The sequence below is a fragment of the Syngnathus acus genome, chromosome 10 (genome assembly GCF_901709675.1).
Source record: "Syngnathus acus chromosome 10, fSynAcu1.2, whole genome shotgun sequence".
In the NCBI taxonomy this organism is placed as follows: Eukaryota; Metazoa; Chordata; class Actinopteri; order Syngnathiformes; family Syngnathidae; genus Syngnathus; species Syngnathus acus.
Genome location: NC_051095.1, coordinates 9022829 through 9035563, shown reverse-complemented (window position 1 = coordinate 9035563; position 12735 = coordinate 9022829). Strand labels below are relative to the sequence as shown.

At 43.2% G+C, this 12735-nt stretch overlaps 1 protein-coding gene across 1 annotated transcript in view; it reads right to left on the bottom strand.

Moving 5' to 3' along the window:
• Positions 1-12493, bottom strand: part of ankrd50 (ankyrin repeat domain 50) — a 28184-nt gene extending 15691 nt beyond the window's left edge. Inside the window, exons 1-3 of the mRNA XM_037261235.1 lie at positions 12178-12493; positions 9325-10286; positions 1165-1397 (exon numbers count right to left, since the gene is read on the bottom strand). Coding sequence (XP_037117130.1) covers positions 1165-1397; positions 9325-9821 — 730 coding nt within the window. The 5' untranslated portion in view covers positions 9822-10286; positions 12178-12493. The remainder of the gene's footprint in view (positions 1-1164; positions 1398-9324; positions 10287-12177) is intronic.
• Positions 12494-12735: the final 242 nt, after the last annotated feature.

Here is a 12735-nt window from a genome sequence, read left to right as displayed (position 1 = left end):
TACGCCTGTCCGTCCATGCTAGCCAGTCAAACACAACGACATTTTAAAGATTCACTCCGTCCCACATTAACTTAACCACTCGTTTACAGCTGTTTGGTTGAAGCAACATTATTATTCTAGTATTTAGTTAGATATTTGTTACAGATTGAAAATGTAAGTGATTTGAGGTTTGCATGTCAAGGCCTTTATAAGGCGGGTTTTGTGTCCGATTTGTTGTGTTGCTCCACCTGTTACCCATACGACGAAGTTTGCTGTAAAGACTATTATTACCGTATTTGCCGCACTATAAGGCGCACCTAAAAACTTCCAATTTTCTCAAAAGCCGACAGTGCGCCTTATAATCAGGTGCACCTTATATATGGACCAATATTGAGCTGCTACAGCAGGCGTGTCCAAAGTCCGGCCCGCGGGCCAAATGTATATATCTTATATATGGATCAAGTTTTAAAATGGGCCATTCATTGAAGGTGCGCCTTATAATCCGGTGCACCTTATATATGGACAAAGTTTTAAAATGGGCCATTCATTGAAGGTGCGCCTTATAATCCGGTGAGCCTTATAGTGCGGAAAATACGGTATTGTATATATACAATTTTCAAAAAACATCTATGTAAAAAATATGTGCCACTAAAGAAACTGAAATCTGCTGTAAAGCGAGAACCCCAGTGGATGCTCATAGCACGGTGTCAAATCAAGCTAGAACGAAGCAAGACAAAAGACAAGATGTCTCCTCCCTTTGTACAACTTTGAACAGCTTGTCACCCTATTGTTCCGTCTTGACACAATACATTGCAAATTCTCACCTTGGACGCACACAGTATTGTTGCAAACACATTTTCACAATGCCCAGCTTTGGGCCGTGAACCAAAATAAAATATGCAAAACGATGCCAAAATGTGGGGTTAATTTAGTTTCATTGTACCGAAATGACCTGGGCGCTGGAAGGATTTTGGAAAGGTAGAGTTGCGTGTTGATTAATGGGACGGCGGCTGCCGGCCTGACACGATTAACAGCATCTGATGTCATAGGACATCGGGCAAGCGCCGCACCGGCCACACCGATGTCATTCGGGCACGATGAGATGCTCGAGATACTACTTGGCAGCAAATGAAGTAAAGTAGCAAGACTAACAAGTGTTGTGTGAGTGTATTTCTTTCTTTTTACCTGTGAAGAGTTTAGTAATGGCCTTATTCTGTCTCCGTGCAGAGCAGATGAGCAGAAGCCATGGCGGCAAGAACTCGTGATGGTTGGCGAGGAGTTCAGCGATGGTCCTGGGGGAGCCCGGCGGCGACCTCTGATCCGCCTCGCCCAGTTGGCCGCCCTCATCCACAGAGTCCACAAGCAGAAAGAGAGCCTGTGACGGTGGCTTGGCGCTCAGGAGAGGCAGGAGCACACATCTGAAACAAGATGGAGGGAAATGTTTTAGTAGATGAACATAGTTGATGGAGATACAGGACATTCGGACAATCTTTTTGCTTTGACTTGTGAGCAACAATTTGAGATACAAGCTGTATGATGGCATTGAACTCAACTCATTTTGGCAGACAACAAACGATTCTTCACAAAAGAGGATTCAAACTACGACATTTAATGACACTTCCAAATGATGTTTCCTGTTAAACTGCACAAAATCCAGAGAATTACAAACAGTATTTCAAAGGCACATAATTTGCCTCAGAATATGCTAGCCAAACACTAGCACAATGGGAAAGGCCAGAGATGAGCTAATAGATAGCATCAATGTGGAGAGTTTACACTTGAAACCAGGGCAATGTGAAAACAAGCGGTGAAGCAACACATACAGCCAGACATGCCAATACTCAGTCATTCGTTCTTTAAATGACTACAATTCAGTCACTTACTGCAATTGAAACTCTAGTTTGTCTCCGTAGAGTTGCATTATATACACAGCAGAAGGAACTACAATAAATTAGTCATGCAGAAACTGATTAATACATTCTATTCATTTTTGTATTTATTTTACAATGTGATTTTAGAAAGTAAAATATTGTTCTCAAAAGAAAAACAGGACAAAGATTAAATTGCTGGGGCTAGACAGGAATATTCGTTGTTTCCATTCGTTTCATTTGGGAAAGATAGTTGATGACTATAATTTCCCTCTGCACTGAGAGGTGCACATGATAGTTATGTTTAATTGGAATTAGTATTATAAGATGAATTATTTCATCCCTTTCAGCAGTCCCTGGATCCAGAAACCTTGAGGACCTCTGGCCTACCTTTTATGGGTAAGTTACTAAAGCAACAACTTTTTGTGTGAAGCATGACATCGCTCTGAATATGAAGGCCAGAACTTCCTAAGTAGGCGTTTAAGTACACATCCATTGAGTCCACTGCACATTATTTCGGCTCACGGCAGATGCATTTATAATTCATCTGGCCTTTTTGTACCGGCCTGTGAGTTAATGTCTTGAGACGCGTTTATTAATATGTAATATAATTTGCTGCAACAGCGGTACCGAATGTGGATTGTAAATTAAAACCAAACTGCACGGCATCTCGCGATGAAGCAAACGTGACGTTCAACGTTGGGAATTAGACGTCACATTACAAGTTGTCGGTTTCAACGCTACATTAACCGTTCCAGCAACAGCAAGCTGCAAGCCACACATGGAATCTGGAAGCTCCACTGCTAATGTCACACATGAATGCTAAGTGAACCGAGCGGTCAACAAATGCATTGGAGCTATGCGGAGTCTTCTTTGAGCTCCTCTGTTCCCGTCTAAGCGCCGTGGGCGTAAGACAGGCAAAATGTTGTTTTCAGAGACTCATTCAATTCTAGCTCAATAGCCAGCGATAAAGGATCGGAGAAGTTCAGGTTGGTGACATTTTAATCGGAGCCTACGTTAATTACACTTTTAAAAATAAGATTTGACAAATCAATGAATCAATACTAAACCCTGAGCACATGCCACGGATAAAATCGGTCACCTTCCAAGGTGAGGCACGCTCTGTTTGGGATATGACATTACTTGCAGAGCAAGAACACGCTTCAATGCCATCGGCAGTAGAACATGGGTTAGATTCTCCCAAAACATCAGTTTCTGAATAAAAAGCAGAGAAAATAAGCTTTTTGTGAGAAGAAACATGCATTCAGAACTGTCTTTGATGCTAATGTTTTGTGTGACGCATTCATTCATCCGTCCAGCCATGGTTCAGGAACATTGATCTGGAAACAGCCTCGAGTCTAGATGAAGCATCTACCTCCTTGGTGCACGTATTTTGCAAATCTCCTCAAACACCATTAAGACGATTTTCCCCGCTTCATCGTGGTCTTACTCAGGCTTGCTCGGCTAATCTCTCCTGATGGCTGCAGCCTGCGGAGAACCTGCAGTGCCATCTGGGAGCGTTGCCAAAAGGAATGTCCATGCACGGGGATGACTGGACGTGAATAGCCGTGTCTGTGTTGCCCAGCGAGACAATCAAATCCACAGTGACAGCAAGTGGGCCAGACAAAAGGCCATTGTTCTTGCGCAAATTCAGCTACTTTTAGGCTGTCAAAGAGTCAAAAGACAAGAGCGGCAGACAAAAAGACAATATGATCTTATTTGGAAATTTTTAAGTCTGAACCAGCAGTAAGTTGTCTAAATAATGTACAGAAGTTGTTAAAAAAATAGTGAGCGCAACAAAAGCCACTTTGCCGAGCAGGTCCGAGTGCGCGCCTCTCGCTGGAGTCCTCGACATATGTTTAAACTGACGCCAAATGCTGTACAGAAGGCATGGTGTGAAAGACATTTAATTCACTCACCATCTGTCATGTTGCACTCGCAAACAGTTGTGGGATGAGTAAAGTAGTTGCAAGGTTAAGGCAGCATCAAGCAACAAGACAACTCATTGGAAAGGGGGCTGCTAAAAAATAAAATTACAAGGATGACCCTAAACAGAGGCTATGGAGCCAGGTAGTCAGGGTGGGAGCTGCAATACACACAACACATGCTTCACATGATCCAGAGGAAGTCAATCTGATTCTGTCATTATATATTTTTACGGGAGGATTGCATGCATTCTCGAATTGGACCAAGCATCGTCCTTGGCCAAGAAGGAAACATGTTTAAGTTTGATTTCTTATGATTGTTCCTTACTAAATAAAAACAGAAAATCACATCTATTTTCAATGTCTGATGATCTTCTGAGATAAAGTCTCATGATGTCTTCAATCGCTCAGTCATGGGGAAAGAACGCATTGTTTATGTTTTTATTTCTGTGGAGACGAGGGCTGCAGCTGGAATGGTGTCCATCCCAAATTAGCATCTCACTGACAAAAGTAGGTCAAACTGTAGATGCATGCAACACACTGACAAAGTGCTCCAGTAGAAAGTTGATACTTCCTCTCTTTATTTATCGGTCATACGATGTATTAGACCGAATAATGATTTTCAATCACATACACATGCTACTTTTATAACCAGCACGCATGCCTCGGATAACTACTGCAAATCCCACAAGCTCTTCCCAGTCCAAGTGAGGTGCACATTCCTGATGAGCTATCCAACGCTGCCAACAGAATCTGAAATTTCATCCCCTCCCTTACACTCCCCCCCCCCCCCCCCCACACACACACACCTCCGCCCGTTCCCCTGTCGACACTGTGGCGTGTGGGAATCTCGGCAAACCCAACGCACTCGCTGGAGTGGCCTGTAAAGTTTCCTGCCAAGTCTGGATTATCTTTAGCTTTAGTCCAGGTCAACGATTTCATGAGGGCCAGTCATCGGGATGGACTTGTTAGAAGACTTCGGTTGTGTGCATGAAACAAACTAACAACTAACAATTTGACCTCCTTTACCTTTAGTTTTTTGTTGCATTTTTAAAACTTAGTTTGACATTTACATCCATACAATATGACCTAAGACTTAAATCATCTGTAAACTGCATTTATGAGCTTTATTTATTTACTTTTTTTATACACTCACATAATGTCCGCAAGTAATGTTGAGACAGAGGCTAGCCACAGATTGCTGAGTCATCACTGCACCGTTTCTGCTGCCGCGTCTCCATTTCTGCTCCACTGGATTTGATGTGTCACAAGAGAGAGCAATGGATGGAAGTGGGAGCCCTGTTTTGTTATTGTTGTTGTTGTTGCTTGCTAAAATGAGGCCCTAATTTTTGGCTGATCTTCTGCTGCCCTGCACCACATGAAAGGCATGGGTAGCGTACTTTAAACCTCAAAAAGTAGCGCCGCCCAGTCAAAGGAGTCAACACACCAGTGGAAAAGAAATACACAATTCACCCACGCTTGGCCATGAAAATCTGGCCTGCTTTTGTATAGTTGAAACCGAAACGTGCTCAGCTTTAAATTCTGTTTAGAATGTGCAATAAAACACGTGACATGGCCAATTTCCCCACAATTGCCCAAGAGGAAACATGTCAAATGTTTTTTCCTCAATTCTGGCTTTTTGCCACTCTAAAGTCCCTACCATGAGCTGAAAGGTTCCCCGTTCTGTTAAATGTTATTTAGAGACTACTGAGCTGCAGTAAATTGACAAAATATCAACAGCTCCTTTAGAGCAAAGCAGCTTGATAGTGTTTGATGTAGTTGCCATAATTCTAACTGCGGCATCTATTTCTCACACGGTAAAAGGTAAAAAAACAACAACATTTGGTTCAATATGTAATCATCTGGCAGTTTATTGTGGGGACTGCAGCAGAAGCTGAACTGGGCCCAGCCATGGAGCCAGATAAGGTCACACCTACTAAACTAAACACTTTTGTGCCATCAGCAAAAAAACAAAAGTGCTGGAATTCGTTTGGCCCACATGACTGCGTTAATTCCCCCTACCCCCCATTTGAAGCCAATTCTTTTGTCCTGAAGGGAAAAAAAGGCTTGTTAGATGGCCTACAGGTCGAGCAGCTGTTGGAAGCATTATTATGACCGCCAAAATCCAGTCAAAACATCGTAGTGAATGATTTGGGAATCGATTGCAATTTCAACCTTGATTGTGACAAACAGATCATCGTTTTGGAATTGTTTTGTTTGGAATGTACAATACCAATAGCGATGTTGCACACTGTAGAAATCTCTTCGTGATTTTCAGGCAGACCCAGAAGGACTTTATTTGCTAAATGTCTGACAAATGTTCAGGTTACAGGTGAGGTGGGTTTACTCCCTGACAACCCCATGGCAGGGGTTTACTGTGCTTGTTGTTGATGTAGCGCGAGCACCAGAGCTCATTGTAGTGTCTCACAAAGCTGCGATCCTTCCTTGTTATTTACCATCATGGTGGCGACATACTCATAAAACCCCTACACCAAAAACCTTTAGCAGTCGGTTTCACTATTGTCATGCAAACAGTAAACATTAACAACATCTATCAATTAAAATCTTATCCCTCTTATTTTATTTTCATTGGAATTTTCTCTTAAGGAAGTTTTATTTTTCTTTACACCCTTGTCATCACTCCTTCAATTGATCAGGTCATACACTACTTCAAAAGCAAGAAAGGTCTTGTGGCAACGTAACACTACAACAGCTGAACAAACGTCTGCACAACAATGTGAAGCCCTGTCAGACTGAATTTGAAAGGTACTCCAAAAAAGGGGGCAGGTTTAAAGAAGCCACATTTCAGATATTTCACGGCATCATTCATCAGTTGGCATTAGCAATGATCAATATTGGCTCAGTGTTGCGTGCAAAAATACTAAAATTGATCAAAAACGGCACAATTTTAGATTTAGCCTGTAGTAACATTTTTAAGGAAAATACAGGCAGGACTTTCAAAAAGTATTAAGCCTTTTGATGTATCCTTGCACTTGAGCATTTACCCTCAACGAGTGATTGATTTGATTTTTATACCGTAGGATTTTTCCACAATGTGACTCAATGTGATTCCAATTTCATTTGAACCAACTTATCCTTTGGATACAAGGTGATGAGTAAAAAGGCCTTCAAATAGCAATTCCCCTGTCACATCTACCGCATTTCCTCCATTGTCATCACTCAATGAGTTTTTATTCCTTAAAATGACATGATTATGACAATTTTACATTTATTTTTTTGGTATTTGATGGCTTGTGAATCAGTAACCAGCTCCTGTAGCTGCATGTTAGCCAAGCCATCAAACCACCGGCTTCTTTGGAGCGAGTGTTCTTGCGAGTGCCTGGTTCAAAACGCATAGCTAGAATACAACATTTACAAGAGAAATGTGCAGGTACTTTGCAAATGTGTACAGACTGGACAAACAAACGGTTCAAATCTGAGCTCAAAATGCCTCAAGTCTGGCTTGCCCGCAGGCGCACACAGTGGGAAAAGCAGCGATCGGCTTGTACGTCGCCGACGTCAACCCGTGTCTGAACCGGTTTCGTTGCATTAACACACGACTGGCGATTACTATCAACAAACCGACTTGTTTGCCTTTGACTAGGCCAAAGAATTTGGCAAGGCCCTCTTGCATGCACCCGCTGGCTGAGAATCACAGCTGGACGGGCACCGGGAAAGGCTAAACACTCCTTTAAAAATAAAAAATAAATGTTTAACAACACCCTTAACTAAATCCAACCTGTATAACTTTTTACTGAGTAGCCTTGGAAGTGTGCAGTCAAAACATGTGCAGCCCCTTGTGAATTTTCTTCCTAGGCTTGTCACGCTGGACCACTGATAAAAGTTTTATTCCCATCCATTTCTTTTTTTATTCTTTCATCAAATAGAGCCAACAATTCTGGCACCCTGAAAGCAGATAGCCAATATAAATCCAGAGAGAATGATCAGATAATTATTGTACGATGATCCCAATTTGTTCTCGCATCTGATATTATCCAATAAAGCGCTTCGGGTCGAGCCTCGGTTTCTGGCCGACTTCAGATCTTACTGTGGAGAATTTGTACGTTGGAACATGTCGTTGTCTATTGTAAATCAGAGTGATAGTTCGCATTTGTATGAAAAAACCTTCTAAGCCATGCATTTAAAACAAGCAAAACAGTAAGTAGGGCAGTAAATGAGTGCACGCTTTTTTGGGCCTTATGACAACACACACCTCTTTTGTGACCTTGAAATGGCATTTGTGGGGACCGTCACCGACGACCCTCTGTAGTTGTAGTCAAAACAATAAAGAGCAAGGGCCTTGTAATGTGACACTTATTTAATTTCCAAATCAAGACAATTGTCAATGTCCACAAAAATGCAATTTTGAAGCCTGAAAGGCATTATAAAAACAGTTCATGTATTTTTCATTTCCGGAAAACCACATGACAAAGTCGATGGGTTCAAATGAAAATGGCATTTCATTCATTTCTTGAAAAACCCTCAATGGTTCTCAAAGTGGAGGTTTTGTTGCCAGTGAATGCTTAAAATGGTAGACTGGTAAAAACAGGGCATTGTTTACAACTTACTTTCGCAAAGTTTCTACTTTCTACGTCACTGATGTTTGCCATTGGAGTTTCACTACTTGCATATTGTAACATGCAATGCACATTCTTTAGACGCCAAGTAGGATTATTCAACAAGAGGACTAACCTTTTATTACAACGTCTTCAGTCATTTATTGCACGTCCTTTGTTTTATATTAGAAATGCCTTTAGTCCTTGAGGGGTAAAGCGCAAAACAACACAAAAAGGTTGGCTGAAGTGCATCCTGCTTGGGTTCAAACTACGGATTTTAGCTCCCTCGCTTTTTGTTTAGTGGGAGGTCAAACTAGAGTCACAGTCGTGGGTAAACTGAGGCCTCATGATTATGAGCAGATGACAAGTGCTTCCCTGGGAACAAGGCTGTCAGGTGGGGGCAGGGGGGGAAGAAAGGTGTTGACTCTGGTGAGCGTTTAAAAAATGATTTACCTTGCCATGACCTACTTTTTTTTCCACCCTGTGCGTGTCTGTGTGTGAAATGTTCAGAGTGCAACAAGCGTCAGCAGATGACTAGACGAGAAACGTGAGTGTTCAGCGCGGCGCGCGCGCACGCCGTCTAATCGACAGCACGACACACACCACAGCAAACTAGGCAGCCCTGAGCTCAACTGACAAAGATGCAGCATAATAGAATGAGATGCAGCACATGAGATGTCTCTGAGGTATTGGGTGTTCCCACAGAGCAGAAGGAATGGAGTGAAGTGAGAGTTAAGCCGTGTGCTTAAATTTGTCTAATCTATGATTTATGCCACACTTGTTTGGTATCGTGAACGCTTAAAAGACTGCAAGTCAAAATGTTTGGTAAGTTCACAACTACAAATATTAATCTTTCATATTAATTGGTAAAGTAATTCATTCATTTTCCTATTATGTAGCATCGGACAGCAAAACATCGTGCACACGTACATTTTAAATCACAATCACAAAATTGATGGGGGTGGTTATAATTGGAATCATTTTTCATGTTTTTACCTCTTGAACGCCTCGGTGGGATTCCTCTCGCACTCGCCAGGCTGCAGTGCGCCTTGCACGGCCGGGTCGCGCACCTTCTCCTCGTATCCCGGCACCAGGCTGCTGCGGCAGATCTGCGCCACCAGGCCGCGGATGAAGCCGGCGACGCACAGCGTGTCCGAGTCGTCCGCCCGGCAGAAGTGGTAGGCAAGGCCCTGCTGGTGCAGGCCTCGCTGGGCTCCCTGCGTCGACGTAGGCCACAGCAACTCCGTGCACACTGCTGTTTTCCCACTGCCGGGTCCGCCGACCAGCAGCACCCCCCAGGAGTTCCCGCTTTTCGCCGTACCGGACGTCAGGCTGCTCGGGTTAGCCACGCCTACGCCGGAGGGCTGCTTACTTGGGGTGCCGGTGACCCCGCTCAGAGTGCTGCTTTTCTCCTGGAGGCAATGCTGGATCTTGTGAAAGACCCATTCCCGGCAGTAAAAGCGCTTCCCCTGCAGCAAACTGGTGTGGGCCATTGTGCTGATGCTGGTTCCAGCTAGTCCTCCTGTTCTTCAGACAGCTCCCATCCTTCTGCCGCTCACATCCTCACTATGTCAGGCAGTGAATTATTATTCACATTTTATTATTATTCACAGAAACGTAGGTTGAATTTAGATGTGATCTGCTAAAATGTTCGTGCCTCGCAGACGTATCTGGGTCAAAATAATAAGAAATGCTGGAGATCAAAAACGGGGCCAAAAATCAAGATTTTCCACCAACTTTTTCCAATGTTTTTCTTCTCCGTGAACAAAGCGCTCCTGGTTGTTATTCTCGTGCCGCTTTCGCATGGCGCTCCTGAGCGTATCGGCTGACAGGCTCGACACGATTAGCCATGCGAGCCGCTCACGTATATCCACAGATGCGTGGCAGTGGCCACCAAACGTAGTGTTTCCATTACTTTAACATGGACCGGGCTGGCGGCATATTTTGTACAGTGGTCTCTGGAAAAACAAAACAAAAGCATATGATTTGTTAATGTCGTACAGCGTTGTTGTTGTTTTTTTAAATGATTATTCACACGCACATGTACCCCTCAGCCTGTGACAGCCAACTACTCGGAGCGCAAACGGGAAACTAACATTTCAGTGTGTATCATCATTCAATTGTCAAACATGATCCAAAACCAGTTCTTTGTTCATAAAACCTCACGAGTGTGCTCCTTGTCAATCAGCACAAACAAACGGACTCAAATACACATGCAACAGAAGATCCAAAGTCTCATTTTCACAAAACCCTACAGGTCAATATTGGCTTTGGACGAGAGTCCTATCAGGCTAGCTTGCTAGCGATGGACTAGCAAGAGAAGGCAACATATGTAGCAGTCTACGCCAAAGGAGACAAATTGGACATGTGACCTGTATGTTCAATGCATTGATTCCAACGTGTTGTATGACCACAAGACAACACAGCAGTTTAAACATGACTAAGTGAGATGCTTGCTGTTAGTGTCTTTACTGCCCCCACCCCACCTCCACCCTGTTCCACTGCAAACATCCACGCCTGGCTCACAACAAGCTGAATTCTTGGCAAGCGCCCCTTGCAGTTTCTCTCGTCCACGTCGACTGTAACCCCCCCCCCCCCCCCCGCCTTCCTTCCTTCCTATGCGCCTTTAAATCCCAAACAGCTCACATCCGCACTCAGCTGCTGAGTCTGAAATGGGGAAAACCTGTTTGTGTACTTAACCCCCCCCCCCCCCCCCCCCCCCCCCCACACACACACACACATGTGCTTTTGTAGGGATGAGATTGTCTTACTGGTTATTCTGCCTAATAACAAGAAATGTTTTATTTCAGTGGAGCTGCACCATCTAGCATGCTCAATTTAACCTCTTTGTAGAAAGAATTGATATTATTTCAGCTTAACTGGGTAAATTCTCCCTTTCACAATAGAAATTTCAGAAGAATTATAGATATTTGCAATGACATACCTACTTACAATTGCCATAATGGTCCTGCTCATTCTCCTATGCCAAAATGCTGAATGGTAAAACAATATTTTTTACATTTCATAGAAAATAAAACACATAGTATGCATTTTTAAACCCGAACAACACTTTTGTGTATTTTTTATGTTACGTAACCCATGGGCAAAATGCATTACCCTGAAAAATTCCAATAAAATGTTTGCTGTAACATATTTACTAGTAGCAATCTGCCAAAATTGTGACTTGACATGTCTGAATTTGATTCTGCATTCCATGATAAAAGGTTTAATACTCCTGAAAATGTTGTTTAATTTTTCATGTTGAAGATTTTGTTCAATTTTTCGTACACTTGTATTTATTTATTTAATTATTTGTGCATTTTAAGAGGGAAAAGGCATTTAACCATAATTCAGGCATTGTGTGCACAAAAACAAATGTTATAATTTTTAGGGCCTTTAGACACGCTGCACTAGCCTGAAAATTCTTGAAAAGTACAAAAATTACGTGTTAAAACATTGAGGTTTGTTCTCAATTGATCGTGAATTAGAACTAAATTACTGTCATGTTTATTGTAATCTAGAATTGCATGGTGGCTCAAATGCTCTTCCAGGCCACATACAGCCCACGGGCCTTAGGTTTTCTACCGTTCTTTAAACTAGTCAATGGTCAGATGTGGACCAAAGTCTTTTGTACATTCAAAGCAAACCTCACCCCTTCACATCCACATTTTTACACATCGCTTTGGGAGGAGCAACCTACATATTGCGGACAATCAAAAAATACCATCGGGTGCAGATGTTCGATACCCATCGTAAGAACTTCAACAAAGCCAGATGTGAGGTTAACGTCTCCCGCCCCTCCCTCCTCGTCGACCGACAGCCGTTTTTAACCCAGAAACGGTCGCTCACCTCCAGCCGACGTCTCTCTCCGCCGTGTTTTGTCCCTAGTCGACACCCCGTCTGTCCATTTTCCAAGCGGCAAACTTCACCGAAGCCTTTCGACCGCTGCCGCTCCAATATCTTCATCCGTGCAGCATTCGCGTCTTTCTTTCAAATTGGTCTCCTTATTTTCTTTTCCCCCGACCCCTTGCTCTCTTTTCTTCTCGACGTCTTTTCCTCGCTCTCTCCGATCGGTTGCAGGCTCCTCCTGCTGCCCAGCCGATACACACACAGCTCTCCCGGCGTTCCGACTGTGACTCTCCGCCTCCTAAAGACTCGTGTGGGTTTTCAGTCCGCCGCATGCAAAACACACGCCAGCCTTGGGGCATGCTGGGAGTTGGAGTCTCGTCGGCTTGCCGTTCGCTGCGTCACATTGTCACATGGTCATTTAACATATAGCGGTATCAAATGCAAATTTTACATTATTGGAGGTCAATCGAGTCGAATATTTATGCATAATGTCAAATAAATTTCAGAATTTAACAGTATGGCTAGAGGCATGGACACAACATTGGGGAAAAAAGAAAG